The 24,953-nt window shown below is 38.3% G+C and overlaps 1 protein-coding gene across 2 annotated transcripts in view; it reads right to left on the bottom strand.

Moving 5' to 3' along the window:
* Window positions 1-1,350: 1,350 nt before the first annotated feature.
* The window catches only part of NET1 (neuroepithelial cell transforming 1), a 47,401-nt gene continuing 23,798 nt past the window's right edge, over window positions 1,351-24,953 (bottom strand). The window contains exons 1-10 of one of the 2 annotated variants that reach the window (XM_011957076.1): window positions 13,336-13,641; window positions 7,908-8,015; window positions 7,335-7,502; window positions 6,891-6,953; window positions 6,466-6,562; window positions 6,252-6,328; window positions 5,296-5,553; window positions 4,700-4,870; window positions 3,526-3,712; window positions 1,351-3,224 (exon numbers count right to left, since the gene is read on the bottom strand). In XM_011957076.1, the coding sequence (XP_011812466.1) occupies window positions 2,872-3,224; window positions 3,526-3,712; window positions 4,700-4,870; window positions 5,296-5,553; window positions 6,252-6,328; window positions 6,466-6,562; window positions 6,891-6,953; window positions 7,335-7,502; window positions 7,908-8,015; window positions 13,336-13,428 (1,575 nt within the window). In that variant the 5' untranslated portion in view covers window positions 13,429-13,641 and the 3' untranslated portion in view covers window positions 1,351-2,871. Of the gene's footprint in view, window positions 3,225-3,525; window positions 3,713-4,699; window positions 4,871-5,295; window positions 5,554-6,251; window positions 6,329-6,465; window positions 6,563-6,890; window positions 6,954-7,334; window positions 7,503-7,907; window positions 8,016-13,335; window positions 13,642-24,953 lie in introns of those variants that run through there. The other variant, XM_011957075.1, reaches the window with a different exon arrangement.

Here is a 24,953-nt window from a genome sequence, read left to right on the forward strand (position 1 = left end):
CTTTCTGCCTCCGTCATCAACATTTCCAGAGGAGGGCCTTAACTAGGCATTTTCTGATGCTTGTATAAGTAATTACTAGCACTATAGCCATATATATTTGAAACAAATATCGTGCTGTCTGCATACTGAGAAAAGCGTTGAAAACAAAGCAGGCCCAGCTACCACAAGCCGCTGAACACATCTCATGGGTCAGTTGCGTCCGGATAGATCCCAGGGTGATTTACCTGTGATCCACGGACGGCTAATAAGATGACCCAGTTTCCCTTACCACTGTGCGCGCACACATCCTGAGATGGACCATGGAGTTTAAGATTTGCAGGGCAGACTCTGCTTTGCTGAAAATACGTAAGCACACCCACTGGAGAAAGGTAAAAAGGCAGGGAAATTAGACTCTCTTCAGCTCTGACTCAGAACAGGTTAAGGCAAAAAACGAAGAATATGGTGGCTATATGTTGGCTATGTATCAGTCACCCAAAGCGGGCTGGCTAGATGAGTGAATACTCAGTGCTGATCCGAGGAATTCACAGCACTGGAATTGCTAGGAGGGATGCTTGCACACAGCCACGGTCAGCCCTCTACCCGACGCCCCACAGTCTGGACTCAGTAACATGGTTGTGTGTGGGGTTGCAGGGGGGGATGTTAGGGGTGAGGCCCAGTTACTTTTTTTTTTTTTCTTTAGGCACCTCTGGGGATTGTGGTGCCCGAAGAGGTTTGAGAACGAGTGGGCTAAATCACTGACTGCTCTCAAACACAGGCGCTATTTCTGAAGAATATTCCTTTAATATATTGACTTAGATACTGGATCTTATTTTGACCCTTGAGGGAACCAAAGGAAGATACAGTTTTAAATAAAACATCATTCCATTAACAGCACTTGAACTACTACTTGCTTCTTAAATGCCAGAAGCTGATCAAGGTTAACTCTGGAGTAACTATTCTACACAACACCTCTAGAAATGATTAGAAATCTTGCTTTCTGGTGTTACAGATCACAATCATTAGTGTAATATACACTTTTTAATGTGAATTTCCAAAGACAAGAACCTGAGGTACTTAACTTAAAATCTGAAATTAATCAGGATGCTTTGCCACTACCCTTACTATCCTATCCAGAAAGTAACAGGTGTTCAGTTATCTTCAATACAATTGCTCTGTCTGATTACACCATGTTCTTAAAAGATTTCCTAACACAAGACTTATCTACCTTTCACTGATTCATCAATGAATTTCAAAGGTTTAACTACAATTTCTACTAACTTTTGTGAGGCTTACCATTACCTCCTTTGCCACACCAGCATATTTTGCCAAATGCCCCCAATATAGCCACCAGGCAAGAAACCTTCAGGGTGATTATGTGTGTGCTTTTTTTTTTTAATAGTATCATTCATTTGTACAGAGAAATCATTTGGATGGATCTATTTACAGTCTTTTCTGATTATCATTTCCACTGGCCAAATATATTTCACAGAATAGTCAACACTGACTTGAACTGATCACCATTATAATCGGGTTTTTACTCTTCCTCCCCCCTTTCAAAGATGAGATCCCATTTTAACAGAAACATTTTGTAATAAAAGATTCACCAGTCTTTTTCCATCTTATGAATAAATCCACCAAAATTTATCTAATATGGTCAAATTTTTAACACATTTCATTGTTTCTTTTCAAACTCATTATCTGCAGGTATTGCAAACCAAGGCAAATAAGTCCACGTCCCCTCGAGCCTTCTACAACTTACTACACGCCCTCCAGTTGAGCTTCTCCTATCTCCTTTCACGCTTGTGAAATGTCTGGCACAACCAGACATGTTCCCTGAAGACAAAACTACTCTCTTTTTCTCTCTTTTTCTTTGAGCTCACTACCAATCACCTTCCCTCTTGCTTTTCAGACAACACTAAAACTTTCAACAAAATCTTTGAAGTGGTTTTCTTTCAGTAGTCTAGAATACATCAAGTCATTTCATGGATCTTTACCCTGAAATGCTACACTTTAAAAATGGCAATTTTCTTAATTGGCTCAAAAACAGTATGGCTTGGTTTCACTTGGTAAAGTTAATGTGATTAAAAAAATATATACATATACACACACACACACACACATACACACACATTTTTAATCAGGAAGAAAGATACTTTAAAGACATGCCAATTTGAAAAGGCATCAAAGTAAAAAAATAAAAGCAAATGCTAAAAACTACTTTACAATAAAAAAAATTAAATAATCGGCAGGTTAAATGAATGTAAAATGAGGAATGTACAGTGAAAAACAAACTAATAGAAAGCATTCCAGTTGATAAAATTAAAAACCTCCTCAGGCTTATGGTTTGTTTTCCAAGGAAATTATGTTTCAACGTAAAGTTTGAAATACTCCAGACATACATTCCATGTAGGTTTTGGGTGCCAATGTTAAAATTTCAAATTTTGCATGCAAGGCTTATCAAAGAAACACTGGCAGAATTCCAGTATCTGCAAAATTCTAAGTTTTGGTGAATATTGTAAATATTACAATTGGTGTCAGAAAGCCATGATGAATCCAGAATTAAGAGAAAACCCATTTCATAAATATTTTGTTTGATTAAAAATACCAGGCTTACATGTTCTAAATAATTCAAGAAAATATCTTTTTTTTTAAAAAAGGCAATTTAACAGTAATCTGTATATCTTTAGCTGCCATTAAAAAAAGAAAAAGGAACAACCAAAAACAATGAAAATGTTACAACTGGTATAAGGTAATCCTACAATGCTCCCCTTACAAGAAAATAAAACTGTACATTTATAAACAAACAGTCTCTCCACCAGTGAACACACAGAGCCTTCTCTACACCAAAGTCTCTTTCCGTTTGCCACCAGACCGGGCTTTGTCCCTCGCTCTTCAGATGCCAGGCTGTGTCTGGTGTGTCTGTAAGCTCTTGCTGTCCTCTGCCATCTCCGTGCCAGAGCCACATTTGTAAGCGTTTTCGTCAACTTCTACCTGAGTAACACCGGAAACTGCAGATGCCCTCCTCTGGGCTGGGAGTTTCCTCGCAGAGGGCTGGTTCCCCTCACACTCTTCGTGCAGCTCTGGCAGGCCCTGCAGCTCGGGCGGACTGCCTGCCGACTGGAAGGGGGCAATGGCCGCCCGAATACAGTTGAACCACTGCTGCTTGTGGAATACGTCATTGGCTTGCAGAGTGTGAGACTGGCCTGGAGATGGGTCGTGGAAGCGAATTCTAAAGATATTTTTAGCTGAAAAAAAAAAAGAAGAAATCAGGCTAAAAAAAGGTTTATTCCAAAGTGGTCATACAATCTTAACATGACTGTCAATTTATGGCAATTTATTTATGTCAATGTGAATATATAAGCCTATGCATTATTTCTTAGATACACCTGCAGGTGTTCGAGCTGGGAAGGCCTGGACAACTCAATGGGTGTGACAAGTATAGGACAATGGAGCCATTTCATCTCTAGAATTCTTAAAGGCAAAAACTAAATTCACTTCAGTTCTGAGTTTCTATTTCTTTACATTATTTTAAGGCCTGCATTTTACCTTTCTCTGAGTTGCTGAAAGCCCCTCGAAAAGAGCCTCCCATTCTCACATCTCCATCCTGCAGGTCTTCTAGGACCAGCTCCTGGACTGGGATTGGCTGCCGGTAAACCTGGTAAGAGTGCCGTTCGTTCCGTGTGACGGGCCGAGTCAGAACCAAGATGTCTTGAAACAGGAAAATGTAAAGTTTCTGGAGAAATGGGAAACAAACTCTTTCTAAATATGAAACTTGTGTTTTTAAGTGACTGAAATATATTGCTAAAATAACTTGACATTATTAATTTCATCAGATTTATTTTTCGAAGATCTCTCTAAGTGACAAATCTAGTAATCATAAAGATGGTGATTTCAAGGCTATGCATGTTCTATTTGGAAAGTTTTTCCAATCTTAGAATAAATAAAACGTTTCTTATTGGTACGTAATATCAGATTAAGCAGCAGCTAAGTCAATGCTCTGCATCACAAAGACCTATTAGTAGTAACATTGACTTGAAACACTAGTGTTGTATACCACAGTTTTCTAACAGAAAGTAGGGATTACAAATGCAAGCTGGTAAAATATTAATGGTTCTATTTTGTCCCACACAAATTTATACCTTTATACATTTTTCCCTCATGAGGGAAAAATCAGAGATGTCAGATTTCAAATTTTTTAAACAAAACTCCAACTTATAAATTGGGTTTTTGAAAATCCATGATGAAACAAAAATACCATGACTATACTTAGTTCTAGCAGGCACTTTTATAATTAGCATTTTAAAAGTAAATTTGCATTCATTCCATCTGCTTCAGAAATTTGTTATGTAATGCTAAAAACCACTTCCATAAGCATAAGATAAACTCTTGAAAGTTTTTTTTGAAGGATTTTTTTTATTAAACATTTTGGAACTAATACTGTATTTAGAAAGAACCCCCTGGCCAAACAAGTTGATTTATGCTTCAAAACTAAAAAATAAAGTATTACTGATTCTCCACTGAGACATTTAAGGCATCTTATTTATTCTGTAGTCAAAGAAACCAAATGTTGGCTTTATCAAGCTCGTAATATAAAATTAAAATCGGCAACCTTCTTTTACCATGTCATGACTTTACTCTTACCAGCTTGCTTCATAATGAACGTGTGAAAGTTAAAGGGGTGGAGGGAAGGCCGCTCTGCCGCGGCGGCGAAGTCACCTACATGTCCACTCTTGCTCCGCAGCTCCCCATGGCACAGCAGCACTTTGCTCGCTTCGATTCTGGGGTCCCTCTGCTTTTCATCCAGGTACTCCAGCTTGTCGATGTAATATTGGCACTCGGATTCACCTTTCTTCAAGTTGATATCAGAGAGGACTCCCTGTATTATCAATATCTGAAAATGATAAATAAAATTGACAGAGTAGCTTCAGTTTATTAACTCACCCTGCTTCCCGCAGGGCAAAAATGTCATATGGAATGGAAGAACTTTAAAGCTTGAAGGGGCTCCGGAAATCAGTTAACTCTGCCAGTCTGTTCATTTTATAGATCAAGAAACAGTCCTAGCCAAATTGAGTGATTTGTTCAAAGGTGAAAAGGTGAGATCAGATGAGAATCCTGTCCCTTAAGATATAAAATGTACGAAGTCCAGCACACACATCTCCTTATTGCTTAGTGCACAGTGTACTAACGCACTGGGTACTTCAAACAACAAAACAATTCACTGTGCTGATGTGAAGCAGCATCTTCAGAAGATAACATTCTACAGCAGCCTAATGTATAAACTTAAAAAACAAAACACGCACTTAAGGGACTACTCACAGCATCCTCCAGAAGCTGAACATCAGGGTGCTCTTTTGGAGTGTGTTTAAGAATTTCTTTTAACAGTAAAGGGTATTTGACTAGGCGACTTCGAGGGATATCTAGGAAACTCCAAAGATCTAGTTTTCGACTGAAGGGAGACTCAAGACATCGCTGGAGGAAGTCTTGGACTCTTGGATCCTGTTTCTTTTGATCAAGAAGAGCTTTGGCTGCCAGCTGGTTACTACAGTAGCCTCTGTAGGCATTCAAGCGCGGCAACTGAAGAGTAATAAAAGAAAAGGTATGATGTATTCCTGTTACAACTTAGCACATTAAGAAGCCTGCAAACATGAAATACAAAATGTACAGCTATTCTTGAGAGTTTTAACAAGCTGGGGACATTTTCTGGCAGATAATAATGGAAGCTGAATATTATTTTAGCAATCATCAAAATGCTCTTCAAATTTTTGTAATTTGGCTAAATCCAAGTGAAGACTCATGACTTCTACTCCCCTCCAACCTCAGACGCCGGCAGTCTGTGCACCCAGGACACTTGAATGTCTTTTGCCACCAGCCCCGAGACCGTTTATGTGCTTGGCTATTCCTTCACTAGGCTATAAAGGCAGAGACTGCCTTTCATCATTGACTCCCAGCGACTCCTCCTCGAACAGTGCCCAGCATCTGGCACGCACTTAAACATACGTGAAAGAATGCAACGGATAATCACACATAATGTGGCAATTCTATCCAAGCAGGAACATATGTGTAACACAAATCAACCTATAGCATTAATGAAGTTTTTTTTTTTTTTTTAAACAGAGTGTAATTTCTTATGTCACTGTAAACTTGTTTAGTTTTAATGCCTTATGTGTTTGTAGAACAGAGTTATGGGATCAAATCAATCTCATATTTATCAGAAACTGCAACATAGCACATCTGTAAGCAACTGTATCTGGCGTCAACAACTCACTACATACCCAGTTCACGAGAATGTGACCAATCTGCTCCACTGTTCCATCGGGCTTGGTTGCTTCTCCTATTCTTGTCAACAAATCTGAAGTGATAAAAAAGCATAAACACCATTAACAGGTTTATTTAAAAAATAGGTCAGCACTACATTAGAAGTTTAGACTGAAAATTACGTGCGTTATTGCTCTTTAGATTTAATGACAATTAAGTTGCACGTCTAACCTTCATGCAGAGGTATGTAAGAGTCCAGATCACCAAATATATGCGTGAGTTCCTCTTCTGACATGATGGACAACTTTAACATGGGGTCATGGTAGGCCTGTCAGAGGAGAGAAATGTGTCACAGAGAGATCACGTGAGGGAAACATGAGGGATCTATACTTGGAAACAAAGATAACTAATTATATAAAAGCTAGCGTGGATTCTGTTTGCTACACATAAAATAAATTAGTATGTATTAATCCCCAAATAAACTCTCTTACTAATACTTGTATTTGAGGATATGTCTAGACTCCATCTAAAAAAATGTATTCACCAGTAGATATTTTCTATTTTTCCACTTCTAAAGGTTAAGAAAACTATCCTTTAGATTTTGTGAAACTTAATTTTTAAAAACTAGGGCATCTGATAAAAAGTTATTTACTGACCTTTCTTGCAAGTTTGAGATCCTCAATTAAATCCTGTTCACCTCGGGACATTTCATATATTGCCTAAAAACATCCAGCAAACATCAGAGGTCATTCCTTCGAGAAAGGAAAATTATATACAACTGATAATCACATTATCTGATGTTCTGAACGGCATTTAAAAACCAAACTCAGTCTGAAAATTGTAATTCAGAATGGAATCTCAGATAAAAGGCTGCCATATGTTTGGTAATTTTACCCTATTAGAGTTGTTTAATTTGACCGTCATCCATCATTAGGTTTTGTTCACCATGTATTAGGAATTGTTGCTCAAACACAAAAATCCAAGTTAATTTTGCCATCGGTATCAATTTGCTGCTCTTTTGGGAAAACACGTATTTAAAAAACGGCTCTTTTTAAAGTGCAGGCCAATAAATACAGTCTTGGTGCTGAGTGCCAGCATACCTCCTGCCGTTTGATTTCTCTGGTGGTGAGAGACTCCTTCATGGTGATGTCTAGCATCTCTGACCACAGTGCACTGCTCCTTCTCTTGGCGGGGGTTGGGACGGTTGACCTGCTAGAAAACTTCTGGGCAGAGGCTGGGGATCTGTGGTCACCACGAAGGGTAAATGACTTAAAAAAGAAAAAGTGGACAAAAGAGAAAATAAGATTAGGAAGAACAGAATTACTCCCATTTTCTTTTTTTTTAAAGTGAAGAAAGACAAAGTTCTGAGAATTTCTCAATGCAGAAAACAGTAATTTATCCAAGTTTCCACCTACCAATCTTAAATATTTATCAGCTAAAATTACATTTTTGGGAATAAAAACTAGCCAAGACTATGCACTGATATAAGATGCAAATTAATATAACGAGGTTACACATTGTTCCGCAACAATATTCCTTAGTAGCATATTCCAAAAAGAAAACTATGTTTAAGTATAATAATGCAAACCTGTTTGTACAGCTCAAGGACAAATACAAATTCCAGGCTTCTATAAAGTCCCCTGACTACATCACTCTGCCTTCTCTCTTTTTACCTGTATTGTTTGACCGAAACGTCTGACAGCTCCATTTCTTACAGGAGAGATTAAATTTGCCAAGGATGTGACACGAGCCAGAGGTCGAACTCTTTTATTGCTTGGCTCCTACAAAAACAAACCAGATGACACTAAATGTATGTTTAGGTGCAATGATTTCATACGAACTTGGACAAAGTAAAGCCCTCTCACAAAACAATTTTTATACATTATAAAATACAGAAACATGAAAATAAGAGTTGTTCTTCATTGTCAAAACAGTAAGAACTCTACTGAGTAGCAGTAACTTTTCAAAAAATAGTAAGTGCATAAGAAAGGCCAAATATTTCCATTAGGGGAAAAATTAAAATTCAAACAAGGAAATTACATCCTAAAATCCAATAGAACTTTTTAGTTTAATGTGGAGAACAACTTTTTTTTAAAAAAAGTCTTATTGTTATGAAAATTTTTGAACATATATGAAAGTGGAGAATGGCATAATGGATCCCATGTGTCTATCAAGCGGCCTCCACAGTGTCTGGTATAACAATTTGTTTCATTTTTGTCCCTAATTAACTATTTTAAAGCAAATCTCAGACATTATACCATTTCATTCTTTTTTTTATTTTTTTATTTTTATTTTTATTTTTTTGAGACGGAGTCTCGCTCTGTCGCCCAAACTGGAGTGCAGTGGCCGGATCTCAGCTCACTGCAAGCTCCGCCTTTCGGGTTCACGCCATTCTCCTGCCTCAGCCTCCCGAGTAGCTGGGACTACAGGCGCCCGCCACCTCGCCCGGCTAGTTTTTTTTTTTTGGTATTTTTTAGTAGAGACGGGGTTTCACCGCATTAGCCAGGATGGTCTTGATCTCCTGACCTCGTGATCCGCCCGTCTCGGCCTCCCAAAGTGCTGGGATTACAGGCTTGAGCCACCGCGCCCGGCCACCATTTAATTCTTAATCACTTCCGTTAGAAAATAGGACCCTTCAATAAACATGTCTGACACTGGAATGGGCTGAAAAACAGTAAAGCCAAGGCAGGGAGGAGTTAAAAGAGCACCCAGGCTCTGCAATCTGGGCACAAATCCCAGCTCTAACACTTGCTAGGGCACACCCTCGGCATCAGTTTTCTCATCTGTAAAATGGGGCTAATACCAGCACTTCTCTTATGAAGTTGTTGTGAAGATTAAATGAATAATAGGGCTTGAAACAGTGCGGCACATATTAAGTCTGAGCTATTACTAACATATTTTAGGAATATTTCCATTTACTACATAAACACTGAGATTCATAAATAATTAGATCCTCTCTCAGTAATTTATTAACTTAAAGGAAAGGTATACACAAATTGAGAAGAAATAGTTACGATTCTACATGTTAGTGCTTTTAAATAATAATATAGCAAACACATCACTTATTCAAGGATTTTGAAACTTAATAAAAATTGCATTATTCTGATTTTATCGCTAGAAAAATGGAGGCGTACTAGTAGGTAACTCACACGGTTACTGAAATGAAGAATGCCAGATCATAAAACTAGCAGGTCTATTCTTTATAACGTCTATGGAGCACAACTATTTGTATTTTGTGCCTCTGACAATTGTGGCATACTTGACAAAATAATTTTGATGAGAATCCAGGAGGATATATAATTTAAAATTATATTAAAATTATCACTGAAAAATAAGACATCATTTAAAAATAACAGAAGAAGCAACTTTTTCTAAAAATTCTTTGACATGACTAAAGTAATATAAAAAGGAAGGGGTATAGAAAATGAGTAAAAATAATGCCTTTAAACAACTGAAGACTATATTGACCATTTTTGGTTTGGGTAAACAAAATTTTTTTTTAATTAATAATTTAAGAATAAACTGACAGGAAAAGTTAACATTTGGAAAGAAATGTAAAAAATTTGAATATCCAAAGAAACAATTAGACTCATTAAAGCTCCTAAATGTATCAGAAACGAATGCGAACTATCAAGGAAACTTGGTAGATAATCAAAGAGAATTTAGAAATTTGAAGGCTTTAAGAGGCAGAGTTGTAGATCAACCCCTCATACCAAATAATCAACTCCAAAGTAAAACTTTGAATATAAATGAACTGCAAAAGAAACCTTCGAGATATGTAATAAGATGGCACACGCCGTGCTTCTGAGGACATGTGTGGATGCCTCCCCCACGTACATCTGTGCTGACTGACTGACACACGCGTGTGCAGGGGCCAGCACAGGCATTCCTTTCCATTTAGTAAAGACAGCACAAAGAGTCTCCTGTTGGACTGAAGATAGGATTACCTCACAGAGTAAGAAATGCCGACATTTCACTGGAACAAAGCAGTTGTCAGAAAGTTCCGTTCTGCTTTTTGGGAACAGAGGTTAACTCTTCTTCCTTGTTTCATGCATAACAAATTTGACTTCCCAGAAAATACAATATTTAATTTCAACTTAAAAGTCTTTGCAAAGGTGCTTTTCCCAATGAATATGAATGGGAAATTTAGTTAGCAGGAAATACATTTTTGATATCTATTTTATCACATAAAATCAAATTAACGATAAAAATTTCTTATCTTTATAGGACCAGTTACTGTACAACTACTAACTTCCTGGTAACTCAAAATTATGTGATATTTTAAAACTACAGAATTTAGATTTAGATAAGTGAATGTAAATTTATCTAAAGCATACTTCTGAAACGAACATGGGTTTTGTTGATGTGGTCTCTTTAGGGTGGCAGCATATTATGCCAAGAGGTATTTGGTGGTTAAATATGTTCCACAGTCCTTTAAAAATCCAACGATAATCTCACTTCTCCACAAAGGAAATGCTACTCTTCAGAGTTTATCAAATCTAAGATGTCTTGGGAAGTATGATGCTTACTCAGGAAATACAGGTTGGGAGAGGGAGTGAAAGGAGGAGGGCACTTTGCAAATACTTTTGGGGACTGAATGGTGGTAACTTTCCTGCCTCACTCAAAGGACATATGTGAAGAATGTTTGGTAAATACAAAACAAACTTTTAGTATACATATTTTAAAAGTATGAGCAATTTTAATGACTAAAATAACAAAAAGTGTGATTACGAAATGTGAAGGTGTAATGCTGCTACTAATTTCAGGATACATATACTATGTGAAAGCAGACTCATACATGCAACTTCTGTGGAAAAGTGACATGGATTAGGCATTCACAGGCCACCTACAAGATTGGGACAAAAATCTGTGTCTCTCAGAATACAGGTTAGGAATTGGCCCATGTGAGCTGAAACCAAAAGTAGTTTTCTTTAGAGGTCCACATGAACTATCTTAATAATCTTGGTTTGACTATTAAGAACCTAAATATTTGCAGTCACAAAACAGATTCCTAATACAATATTTAGATAGGTCAGATGCAGCATTTGGAGGCGATGAAGAGTGAGTGGAATAAGCGCATACGAACCACCACCAAATGGAAGGCACCCATAGTTCCGCTGCTAGTATTGTTTATTTTTACCTTGGAGTCCTGGAAACGTGTTATGGCAAATTCAAGAAGCTTAAAGAACAGATATGGATACTGGAATCATACTTTCCTCAAAAATAAATAAATAAATACATACATACATACATAAAATTAAAAAAAATCCAAAAATCCATAGGAATAAACAAAGAATGCCAACAAGCTTTCCATGCTCAATGATTTTTCTGTTGCAGGGAACCTTTCACCAGGGCTAAAGTTCACTTGGAGGGGAAAAAAAAGTCCAACACCCTCTAACATAAGTTTATGTTGTTAATTTAGGTTAATTTTTAATTAGACTATCTAGGTTAGCTAGGCAGTCACATGCATTATTATAAGCAATCTGCCCACAGATCAGGGTATTAACTAATGTTAGTAATCCACTCGTAGTTACATTTTATGCCTTAAAAATTTCTGGACATCTATAAACAAAATTGTTGAGAATAATTTAAAGTATTTTTCAGGTTATCCCTTATACCTAACCGCAATAACATGGAAAAATCCTGTTGAGAATTCAGTGTTTCATAGAAAGGCTTTTTCGTCTAATGATGCCAGTTACAGAACATATTTTAGGAGGGTCTCTTCTATAACCAATCATATCAAGACACTGAATAAAATAACCAGTATGCGCCTGGGTCTATTCCTCTGAGTTATAATAGATAAATAATCTTCTCTCCTACTTAGCAAAACCTTTAAAATCAAAAGAAAATAAAAGTTATTTTTAAAAAGATAAAAATAAGTTATGATCACATGGGATGTATTCCTTTTCTAGAAATACCCAAATTATTTAGAGCTGTGTCACTAGATCTAAAACCCTGACAACATTCCTAGTTTTCTTAACTTAGAAATCAAGGTAAGGCAGAAACACAGCTCATGCCTGATACTAAACAAAGGCCAGTTTCTATGGGCCCAACAGATGATAAGCTGCAGGACTCACACTAGTGACTGTGGATTACTGCTCTACTCAAAGCAAATGCTTATACATTTTGAGAAGACCGAGACACACAGGCAAAGACCAAAACCAAGAAACAAAAACGAAAGCCACACCACACCAAATAAAAGTGTACCTCCTGAAGACAGCAGCTGTTTTAACTACCAAAAGGTGTGTTTATGTGTACACATGACAAGCAACTTTGCTGGGGTATACAATAAGCTTTACATATTTAAAATGCACAGTTAGGTAAGTTTTGACCTGTGTACAGAGATGGAAACCATTACCACAATCAAGAGATACACAGTTAACTGAATGCAGGAACACTATTCCTAGCATATAAGTGACAATGTAGTATATATTAAAATACATAGTATAAACAGAATATCACACAACAGTAAATCAAGATTACATAAAATGGCATAATTTGATTTATATTGATAAATGTTCATAAAGACTAAAAAAAAAAACAATCACTTCAGACAAAGCAAGGAGGGTAAAAATAATGAGTCATTGGTTTAAATATTCTAACATGTCTCTTTCTGAAGAAAAAAGTGGCATACAGTGAACTCATCAGATGGAAGAAAAACGGACACCAGGACACCAGGTCAGACTGCACTTTAGGTGCAATTTGTTCACTAGTATTGATTTACAAGAACAGAATTCTTTTCCTCTTGCTCCATTAAGGTAGTTTCTAAGACTCAATGATATAAATTCAAGTTAAAAAAAACAACGACAACTATATTAAGCATCGGAAACGTGACAAATGTAACCAGAGTAACACACATTTAAAATCTTTTTCTTTTTGTATAAAAGCTGTGTACACTCGAGCTATGCTATGTATAAACTATTTAAACTTAGACCACAGTCCCTAAACACATTTCAAGCTTGCACATAAATCAAGAACATACATTTTAAAAACAAGATCAAAAGTTTCAAATTGTACTGTTAATACCTTGTTAAAAATCTTAAAAGCTCTGTGGAGTTAGAAAACATTCCTTTTGCCTAATGTTTCTCTTAAAAGTCTTACCTCTTGTTCTCTGAAGGACTGGTTATTGACATCTAGGACTCGGATGGTCCTTTTAATAGGTAGGAGACCCCCACTCTCATCATGTGCCACCATGCTTCCCAAGCACTCCCTCAAACCTTTCCAATCAATCCACACCCAGTCAGCGCCGTAGCGACACTAGGCAGAGGCACACGGGCTTTTCTTCCCAGAGCTCGGCCACCCTCGGCAGCCACGTGCCCATGCCTCTCGCTGCGGTGTAGCAGACGCCTCTGAGAGCCGCGGGCAGCAGGCACCGACCCCAGGGCTCGGGGGCGGGGCCACAGCCAAGCGGGCCCCGGGGGGGGGGCGGGGCCCCCCCCCTGCCAGGCGGCTCCCACTAGCCGAGGGGGGGAGAGGGGGCGGCCATTGGCCCCCACCTCGCCCGGGGGGGGGGCGGGGCCCACCACCACGTGACTTTAGTTAACTGAGAGCAGACACACCTAGGCCTCTCAGCTTTCGCCCGGGAGGAGAGTGAAGCTGGGTTCAAGTAGGACAGAAACGTCTCTTCCTGGTTTAAAATGCATTCCAGAAGGAAAACAAATTGTTACATTATCTACTCTAGTGCTTAGTCACAGGGAGACTTTTCCTATAAAACCCTATTGCCTGGGATTAAGTTTAGTATAGACAACTTGACAACTCAAATAAGGAAATAGAAATTCTTGTTCAATAGGGCTAGATCAATGTATATAATGAAGACAAGCCTAATTATCCAGGAAACCTGCTTTTATCTTACAGAAGTGCAAGCACATTCACAATTATAAAATTATCTAAGTCTTTAAATAGTTCCCACCACTTTTTCTTCAGACTAGCAGGGTAAATACAGCAGGTGCACTTCTGTTACCTCTCTTCCAGAAGAAAATCTCCCATGAGGTTACAGGTAAACGGGGCTACTTCAGATTTCAAAAGTCAGTATTGCTTAGACTTGGAGGTAGATATTTTTTCTGTATTTTTTAAAAACTTGATCTGTGTACTAGGTATTTTATAACAAAGGTGATTTCTGTTCTCTATATAGAGTATACAGAGCATGTATATATTATATATGTGTATAATATAACAGGGTCCTTCTCTAAACTGAATTAACTGTTCTTGATATAGTCCTAACAGGGTCAAAAGACTGCTTAAAAAGTCTTGCATTTTACAGGTGAAGAAATGAGGCTCACAGAGGTGAAGTGACAATAATGACAATGACAATAATGACAGTCTCCCAATTTCTAGCCTAAATCTTTTCCTCTATGGAACAACACTACTTTTGTTGGCTTGGCAGGCCTGCTGTGAAGCAGATTTCCTTTTAAACAAAAAATTTGTTATTCTATTTAGAATGGTAAAATTTTATACTATAAACTATAATATGATGCTAGTATGTTGGAAAAATATTTCTATTCTTAGGATTTATTAGAATCAGAGAAATCTATCATATAAAAGTCACTATTCTAGATACTTGGGGAATAAAAAAAATAGGCTTCATATCCGCCAAAGAGACCATTGTGTAAAGGTGGGCCACTTGAAGAGATAACAGAAGACAGCTTTTGCAAATTCAAAACTAAGGTGTGTAGCTAATAAGTGCTACAGGAGTTCTGGAGGAGAAACCACTTCAGGTAGTTTTCTAAGCTAAGACACGGCTGGGAACAATGCCAGGAAGAGGTTTAAGATGTTGTGTCTGTGGGGCCTTGCATGTAATACTATTCATAGATTTGAACAAGAGAAAATTTCGAGGAGGATGAGGGAGTGAGCCCACACTGTGGGGTCACGGGCTGCGGGTAAAGATGGAACAGATGGCTGTACTCAACAGGTGAGAGAGATAATGAGCGCCATGTTGTAATAAGATATACATGACTGGTGTTTAAGATGGTTAAAAGATGACTGAAAACATAATGCAAAAATCACAATCGGGCAATAAGAACTTTGCCTAAAGTAGGAGTAGTAGGGAAAAAGGAAAATGATATATGCAAGAAGTCACAGATGCCTAAAATTTTTTAAATAGGCGGGGTAACTGTTAGTGCAAATCAAGAAATAAGAAGGAACAAGCTTTGAAAGAAAAATCTAAGTTACATTTTGGATATACTGAGTTTGAGGCGGTGGAAGAACATGCAAATGAAAATATTCTGCTGGTAGGTGGAAATGTTGGACAAAAACCTGAAAAAGAGGCTGGAGGCTAGATTTAGACTGGAGAGTCAGATACAGAGATCAAAATCGAAGCTATGGGAGTGAATGAGATGCCTAGGAGAGAAAATTTGGACAAAAAGAACATGGTCCAAGGATCTAGCTTTGGAGGAAAGCCAAGGGAAAAAGAATTTTGCAAAAGGAGTAGTTAGAAGGAAAGAAACAAAGCAAAAGCCAAGGGAAGAAAAAAATGTTAATTATAGCAAAGAGGTTAAGGAGGGTAAGAAAAAGCCACAGCTTTAGTGACTACAAGTTTAATGAGAATCTCAAGTGTGCTATTTCAGTGGAGTAAAGATAGAGGCAAATTACAGGCAAATTGAAGAGTGAATACAGAAGAATAGTGGGCACAGACCATTTATAAAGACAAATAATCTATAAAAAGTAATTGCCTAAGGTTTGCAGGAGAGTTGCTACTTCTTGCAGGAAGGACCACCACTGCCCTTCTGTAGCTACGTGTGTTTTATACATGAGATGATGGTAATAATTCATCTTTCTGCTTTATTTTTTAAAGTAATGGAGATTGGCTCTGTTTCATCATCTACTCTCTATTGTCCAGTCTGCCCTGGGCAGTATGTGTGCTGTGGTTGGCCTTAAGAGTGGATGACTGTAGAAGATATTTCCACAAAGCATGAAAGTAGAAGTACCTGAGCAATTGTGGACTCCTAGTTTTATGAACAGTGATCTGCCTACATTCTCAGAGCTAATATGAACAGCCTAGGCTAGACCCCAGCAGTTCAGTTCAGTTAGCTTCAGTTAAAATGCGGCGTAAGTAAGGCCACACTTTACGGCCACATAGTTTCTAAGGGAATAAAGGATGACGTGCAGTGGGAGTTAGGAAAGAAGCAGCTGGGAGTTCTCCTGGGATTCTTACCCAATGTCTGTCTTGAAACTGTTTTTCCACTTAGTTCCGACAGAAATGAGCCAAGATAATGAGGAGAAGCGGATATCTTTCATTCTCTCCTTCAGCTGGGGACCCAAAAGGTAAAGGCAGAAGTCTTTATATGTAAAAAGAGAAAGAGAAAACAGAAAGGGTATACTGATGACAGCAAAAGTCATCAGCTGATGACTTTTTCACAAAAGCCCCAGCTCACCAACACTAAAATCTTAGTTTCATTTTGAATGTGCAGGTTTGGGGTCCAAATGTAGACAGCATCTAAAAAAGGAACGATGAACATGTGGAAGTTCAACTAGACTCAAGAATCTTGAGCCTTGCCACAATGCTACAGAAAATCGGAGGGCTACACAGGTCCTCTGAGACCATTCACCCATCCTCCAGTTTTCTCACAAGGAAACTTAACGGGTAGTGGTGAAAAATAGAAAAATTTAAGGTCTACTTTGTGCTAGAGTTCTATACACGTTATCTTATTGAATCAACTCTATGAAGAACTTACTATCTCAGTTTCAGAGATGGAGGAAACTAGGACTGACCAAGTTTAAGAAATGTGTCCAAAGGTACCTCGTTAATCAGTGGCTTAACAGACCTGACTCTGGTCTGCTCAACTGTTGTGACACTGTCCAGATTAAGATAACCTGTGTAAAACCTTCACCACATGTTCTGAGACACACTGAGTGCTCAGTATATGTTACTGACTTCACAGTAGACTCAGTTTAAAACCAAAGTCTCCTGAGTCCCAGGCCCGTGGCGTTCACTAAATTGCCAATACTTTTATAGAGGAAACCATGAAAACGTTTGAGAGATTAGCTGCCTTATAGCCTTTTTATAACAAGACATGAGGTAGGTAAAAAGATAATAAAATAGTTCCGGTTGTTTAAGTTTAGAAGAGTTTTTTTTTTTTTTTTTTGAGATAGAGTTTTGCTCTTGTTGCCCCGGTTGGAGTGCAATGGCATGATCTCAGCTCACCACAACCTCCGTCTCCCGGTTTCAAGCGACTCTCCTGCCTCAGCCTTCGAGTAGCTGGGATTACAGGCATGCGCCACCATGACTGGCTAATTTTTGTATTTTTAGTAGAGATGGGGTTTCACCGTGTTGGTCAGGCTGGTCTTGAACTCCTGACCTCAGGTGATCCACCTGCCTTGGCCTCCCAAAGTGCTGGGATTACAGGCATGAGCCACCATGTCTGGCCCAGAAGAGTTTTTTTTAAAGACAGAGTCTTGCTCTGTTGTCCAGGCTGGAGTGCTGTGGCACAATCCTAGCTCACTGTAACCTCTGCCTCCTGGGTTCATGTGATTCTCATGCCTCAGCCTCCCGAGTGTGTCACCACGCCTGGCTAATTTTTGTAATGTTAGTGGAGACAGGGTTTCACCATGTTGGCCAGGCTGGTCTTGAACTCCTGGTCACAAGTGATCCACTTGCCTCAGCCTCCCAAAGTGCTGGAATTACAGGCATGAGCCACCCTGCCTGGCCAACAGCAACTATTTGTATAACTTTCTACAAACGGTATAACTTTCTACAAACGGCATAACTGAGGCACAGATTGGTTAGCGTCTTTTGTGCAGAACATCTAGAATTTATAAACTTAACTGAGTTATGTAAAGGTAAAGAGAAAGATAATGTTTTTCTTATGTATAGAAAAGGAGTGTTAGGTTACTTACCTGTTCTCCCCCTTTCAAGTGAAAAACTGTTTGGAATTTAGAAATAAATTAGTGCTTAGGAATAATCATTAATTTTTTTGGTCTAGGCATTATTATTTACTTTTACCTGGAACAATAACAAGCAATTGGAAATTAGACTAGGGAAGTCATACTACAGGCAAAGAGAAAACAAAATCTAAGTTCTCTGCTGCCCTCTGCCTGAGATACGGTGAAATGCAATTGTCAACCTATTTTTTAACTTTGTATTTTTAAGGACATTATATAGATGACTACATAAACAAGTTCTTAATTTGTGGAAAAATATGACCAGTAAAATCTGTATTTTCAGTCTTTGTACAGACTTCATGCCTTATATTACTAAATTAAACATATATTTTAAAATGATACAAGTATATGAAAAAGATTCCACAATTCACAAGAAACATTTTAAGAACTTTTTCTAAATATGAGAAAACTACATTCCATTTTAAAACTCTAGAGTTCAAGATTACAAGCATATACTCTGTATCTCACTAAAAATAGGTTAAAAAATATAAAATCTTACTAAAAAGGAAGTATTAATTGAAAAGTGGAACTTTTAAGAAACCAGAGTTCCAAAATATCTAGTAATAACTTAAAAACAAAAAGAGTTACATTTGAACTGGATGAGTATGAAAGAAATTAGTAATGAAGTTATATGTGGGTTTGAGTCTCCAAGCTTAGTACTAAGAATTTGATTTGGGGGGAAAAAAAGCAGTTCAGGCCAATTAAGTATTATTAGACACACTTTAAACAAAATAGTCTCATACGCTAGTAAGTTCGGTATTGTCAAAACAATGGTTCTTTTGTGCGATGACAACACAAATAGCCAATCCAATGGGATATCAGCACTGTTACTGGTGACTTTTTATCTCAGGTAACAAATAACTTCCGGTATAACATAAGATCACTTATTCTTCTGTAACAGGCTGTTGAATGGGATTCCTCCCATTTTTCCCTGAACTTCAGTTAAGGCCCCAAACTAAAGACAAAACGATATTGTGTCTTGTGCCCAGCCTCCTGTTTTCTCAGCCCAATTTGACATTGCCATAGCAACTGGCTCCCCACAGGACTGACCCCACAGTCCCTTGCCTCAGCTGCACTGTGTATCTCTTGCCTTCCACCCTGGGCTTCTTGGATGCTGCTGCATGGCATGTGCACACGTGTAGCCAAGAGTGTGTACGATGGACACCCGAAAGGCCACTTGTTGACTAATGGAGCACAGGAGCTGCAGGAGAAAAGCTCCCCTCTTCAGTCCCTTGAGAGGAGAAGTCTGTGGTGTGTTTTACATAGCTCTTCAGAGGGTTCCAGTGAGATCTACCCCACTGCCCACGGTAGTGACAACTTAATTAGACACTGCATGGGCCTCCTCTCTTTCACTTCCCCAGCTTGTTTCCTGGGATCACACCTCAAGAAAGACCACCTGTCAATGAGTCCTTGTTTTAGGCTCTGATTTCTGGAGGGAGAACCTAGGCTAAAATATGGACACTGAGATTGGTCCTCAGGATCAGAAACACAGGATGGGACTCTGAAACAGACTCACTCACTAGTCAAATGGTGCCAAGGACTACAGGTATGAATAGGGATGAGACACCGAGTAGTGAGGCAATGCCTTACATAGTAGTGGTGACAAATGAACAAGAGAGGGGCAGTGGTAATTGTAATGATTGTAGTGTTGGCTGGCTTTGGTTAACTGCTTTAAAAGATTTGAAAAAGCAGCTGAGAGAACTTTCATAATCTTCTCAGCACCATGGTGGGAATAGCTAAGCGGGAGTCCCTGAAATTTCACCCCTTACACCTGGGCCAGGATGGTAAGTCAGAAGCAGTACTGCACACCAGGAGAAAATGCAGAGATTAGCCATCAAAGTTACAGACTGCACAAGTGATAGTCTCACTAGATTCTCATTCCATTTATCTGAGTGCCTCTTACAATGAGGTGGACTGTGGTAAATGACAGTGGACCACTGTAAACTTAAGTGGTAGTTCTAGCCTTAGCTGCTTTGTGCAACATGTCGAGTCTACTGGGGCAGACCAACAAATCATCTAGCATTTGTTACATGGTTATCGTTACTGATCGGGCCTATGTGCTCTTTTCAATCCCCATTAGTAAGAAGGGTCAAAAGTAGTTAGCTTTTAGGTGGGAAGGACAGCAGCCTGTGTTTGCTCATGTCCTGAAGCTGTTCACTTTTTGTTTTCTGTCACAAAGTCAGCAAGGACCTGGATATTCCACAGAACATCATAGAGGTCCACTATATTAATAACATTACACCAAAAAGATCTGGTGAAAAGGAAGTGGCAAGTATTTTGGATACCCCAGTAAATCAAACGCATGCCACAAAAATTCGGGGGTTGCCATGTTGGAAAAGTTTTAATAGATCCAACGACCTGAGGCTTTCTGGGATCTCCCCTGCACAGGAAAGGACAGGTGTTGCACCTTGCATCTCCTAGGCACAGTACTAGCAGGACTCTTCATCTTCTGCTGGGAGTATCTGCTGTATTTGGGAATGTTGCTGTGATAGTTTTGAGTAGGTCCCAGAGCAACAGAGGTCTCTGTAGCAGGACCTCCAGGCTCTGGTGCGAACTGCCCTGCTGTTCAGGCCATATGACCTGGTATACCACATCAAGGTCGGGGTATTTATGGTAGACAAAGATGCTGTGTGATGCTCTGGCAAGGCCAGGAAGAGAACTGCAATGCAGAGCCTTAGGGCTCCAGAGCAAAGCTATGCCTTCCACGGCAGAAAATGACTCCGGTTTGAAAAGAAGCCCCAGGTGTGGGGCAGACCTAGTTAGAGTGAGGCCCTGGCTATGGACATCATTTAACTGTGCTAGCAGAGGTGCCCAAAACAAACAGGGTCAAATCAACTGAGTCAGAAGGTTGGGAAGTACAGTAGCAATCTGTTATACAAAGGAAATGGTCCATTTGTGATTGGCTTAAGGAAGACCAAAGGGCATCAGTAAATAACATGAACAGATGGCCCAGACTGCCATGTAACCTAGTGCATTACAGTGGTACTTCTCCTTCAAATCCTCATTTCGGGGTGGAGTAGGTCTCTAAAACCACTGAGAGAAAAATCGGGCCCTCATTCACACATGAATTAGCTTCATATGTTGCTATGAGCAGACAATGGACCACTACTGCACTGCATCCCATTCAGGGGTAATCCTAAAGAGAGTGGCAAAGGAGAACACTTCCAGTGTCAGCAGTGCACTGGGTTGTTCACTGTGTGAAGGGAGAAATGGCGTGACATACAGATAGACACAGGCTCCTGGGCAGTGGCAAATGGGGTGCCTGATTGATTGGTCAGGAGCTTGGAAGGAACCAAGAATGAAAAGGTAGAAATCAGTTTTGGAGAAGAGGCATATGGATGGGCCTATGAGAACAGCCACAAAGTGGAAGGTTTGTTAACCTCATGTTAACCACTCTCATGTTAACGCTTATTGAAGGCTCTAAGGTGCCAGTGATTGACGTTGTGGATTCCAGTGCTGGTGCAACAGACCCGTGAGCACAGGAGCCACGATGGCAGGCATGAAGGTTCAGTGTACTCCATCAGCCGGGGCGCTCTTTTACCAAGGCTGCTTTAGTCACTGCCACTGGTGAATGCCTAACCTGCCAGCAGCTGAGAAATGACGCTGGTCTATAGTTTTCTTTTCTTGTAGTGTTGGCTTTGGTTATCAGGATAATACTGATCTGTTAGAATGCCTTAGAAAGTATTCCATTTTCTTTGACTTTCTGAAAGAGTATGAGAAGGATTAAGGTTAATTCTTTTCTAAATGTTTGGTAGAATTTACCAGGAAAGCCATCTCATTCAGAGTTTTTCTTTGTTGAGAGGTTTTTGATTACGGAGTCAATCTTTTTACTAGTTATAGGTTTAGTCAGATTTTCTCTCCATCATTCAGTCTTGGTAGATTGTGTGTTTCTAGGAATTTGTCCATTTCATCTAGATTATCCACTTTTTGGCATACAATTATTCACAGTACTTTTATTAATATTGTGCTTTTTATTTCCGTACAATATGGTAGTAATATCCCCACTCTCATTTTACTAATTTGAGTCTTCTCTCTGTTTTTCTTAGTCAGTCTACCTAAAGGTTTGTTTTGTTAATCTTTCCAGAGAACCATATTGTGGTTTTACTCTATTGTTGTTTTGATTCTATATTTATTCCACCGTTTTTAATTAATTTCCTTCCATCTGCCAGCTTTGGGTTAAGACTCCTTTTCTTTTTATTACCTCCTTAAGGAATAAAGTTAGGGTACTGATTTGAGATATTTCTTACTTTTTAATGTAAAGTGTTTACATCTGTAAGTGTCTCTCTCAGCAATGCTTCTGTTGCATTCCGTAAGTTTTAGCATGTTGTGTTTTCATCTCTATTTGAAGGTATTTTCTAATTTCCCTTGTGATTTGTTTTGACTAATTGGTTGTTTATAATAATGAGTTGTTTAATTTTCACATACTTATAAATTTTTAAATTTCCTTTTGTTACTGCTTTTTAGTTTCACTCTGTGTGTTCAAAAAAATGGTCTGCATGATTTCAATCTTTATAAATGTATTAAGACTTGTTTTGCAGTGTGAAATATGGTCTATCCTGGAATGTTCTATATGCACTTGAGAAAAATGTATAATTTACTGTTGTTGGGTGAAGTGCTCTGTATGTCTGTTAGGTCCATTTGGTCTGAGTGTTGTTTAAATCTTCTACTTCCTTATTGATTTTCTGTCAGGTTGTCTATCCCAATAGTTGGTAAAAATTAAAATACTAGGGAAAATATAGAGTTGAAAAGGGTACTCGGGTATGAATATTATCATAAACTGATAGAAAAGATCCATTTGTCAAACATTTTGGAAGGCAAATAGACAATATTAACAAAACTAAAACTTGCAACTCACTTCTAAACATCTATAATAGAGACACAAACATGGTCTCTCCTTGTGCACAAGAAGGTAAACTGCAGCACTGTTTTTAATATGAAAAAAATAAGAAATATACAAAAAATAGCCAGTCTTAAAAGACTGGTTAAATAGATTATGGTACCTTAACACACTATGGAATACAATATAGCAACCAAGAAGAATTAGGGAGCCTGCTTTATATGTACCAATAAAACATAAATTTAAAAAAGCAAGCGATAGCATATATACACGATAATCACGTATCTGTAGTCATTACACATACTGTGTGAAAACAGATAAAAAAAAAAAACGACCTGGACAAACATCATATAATAACTGGATACTTCAGAGGTTGAAGGCAGTAAAAGAGGTCTTTAAAAAAAGTTTCAATTTTTTGCCAGAACAATGTATTCATATACTAAAAAGGACACATAAGTATTTAAATGCATTGCAGTCTAGGAATGATTAAGCTTAAAGATAAATAGCTCTGTATTGTTCAAGGGCTTCTCAGAGTACTAATCGGGAATAATTGTTTTGTATTTAACTTTTATATTTTTGGCCAAGAGCACCATTTTCTTATATCAACACCTGAACCAGCAGTTGGCTTTCTTTTTTGGACCTCTGTCACAGCAAAACAATGTTTTGTTATCTTATAAGGCAACCAGTAGAAATCATAGCTAAGTCAAAGTGCAGGTGGAAGGCAACAGTAAGCTAGGTAAGTCACTAGGTTTCACATGCCAGCTAGCTTCACACTACTCAAATCTGTGCCTTGCAACATTATCAAATTAGCTGTCATGGTTCTAAAGAGGTTGTTTCTCCAAAGTGGTGTTTGGAATGTTAAGTCAGAAACTGCCAAGACATTATTATAATTATAAGCAATCACAATGCTTTTAAAATTATTTATCATTTATATGTTATTTTATTAGGACTAAAACACTTATTATTATGTTTAATCTAAAAATGGCAGAGTATACCAATACTCAAAATATAACCCCTAGGCTGGGCGCGGTGGCTCGCGCCTGTAATCTCAGCACTTTGGGAGGCTGAGGCAGGTGGATCACGTGAGGTCAGGAGTTTGATACCAGTCTGACCAACATGGTGAAACCCTGTCTCTACTAAAAACACAAAATTAGCCCGGCTACTTGGGAGGCTGAGGCAGGAGAATCACTTGAAACTGGGAGGCAGAGGTTGCAGTGAGTGAGCCGAGATGGAGCCACTGCACTCCAGCCTGGGCAACAAGAGCAAAAATCCGTGTGCAATATATATATATATATATATGTGTGCGTGTGTGTATATATGTGTGTGTATACATATGTGTGTATATGTATGTGTGTGTGTATATGTGTATGTATACATATGTGTGTATATGTATGTGTGTGTGTATATATATACACATAGCCTTTTAACTTCTAGGGAAACTGAGATCCTAAATTTGAAGCTTCAGAAAAAGAATAAAACCTTTTTTTAGAAGTGTTCTGGTTTGTGTTATGATCATTAACTATCAGAGTTAAAGAACTTAAAAGTCACAAAAATATGCTCAGTATTACTCGTGCCAGTGTTATTTCACATTAACAAAGTCAACAATCACTTTTGACTCTTTCCTATCAAAATAAAAAGGAAAGGTTGTAGTTGCTAACATACATAGCTGAGAAACACATTTGGAAACCTAATACTATGTTCTTTTAAAAATGAATAATTGTATATATAATACAGAAGCAAGTCAGCCTAATAAGAAAAGGTTGAAATTTTACCTAGAGAAAAATCTGATAAACAATCACAGCTTCAAGACAAAATAGCTAATGATCCATAACATGAAAATTCAATTGGCATCAGAGTTAAATTCTTCATATAAGATATCCAAAGTCCAAATACATAATACAAAGATCATGTTACATGCTTATGTAAGTCCAAGGTCTTATGTCATTCATTTGACCTGTATTATTAATACTTCATTCATTCATTCAATATTTACTATCTATTATAT

The sequence above is a fragment of the Colobus angolensis genome, unplaced genomic scaffold (genome assembly GCF_000951035.1).
Source record: "Colobus angolensis palliatus isolate OR3802 unplaced genomic scaffold, Cang.pa_1.0 Scaffold432, whole genome shotgun sequence".
Taxonomy (NCBI): Eukaryota; Metazoa; Chordata; class Mammalia; order Primates; family Cercopithecidae; genus Colobus; species Colobus angolensis.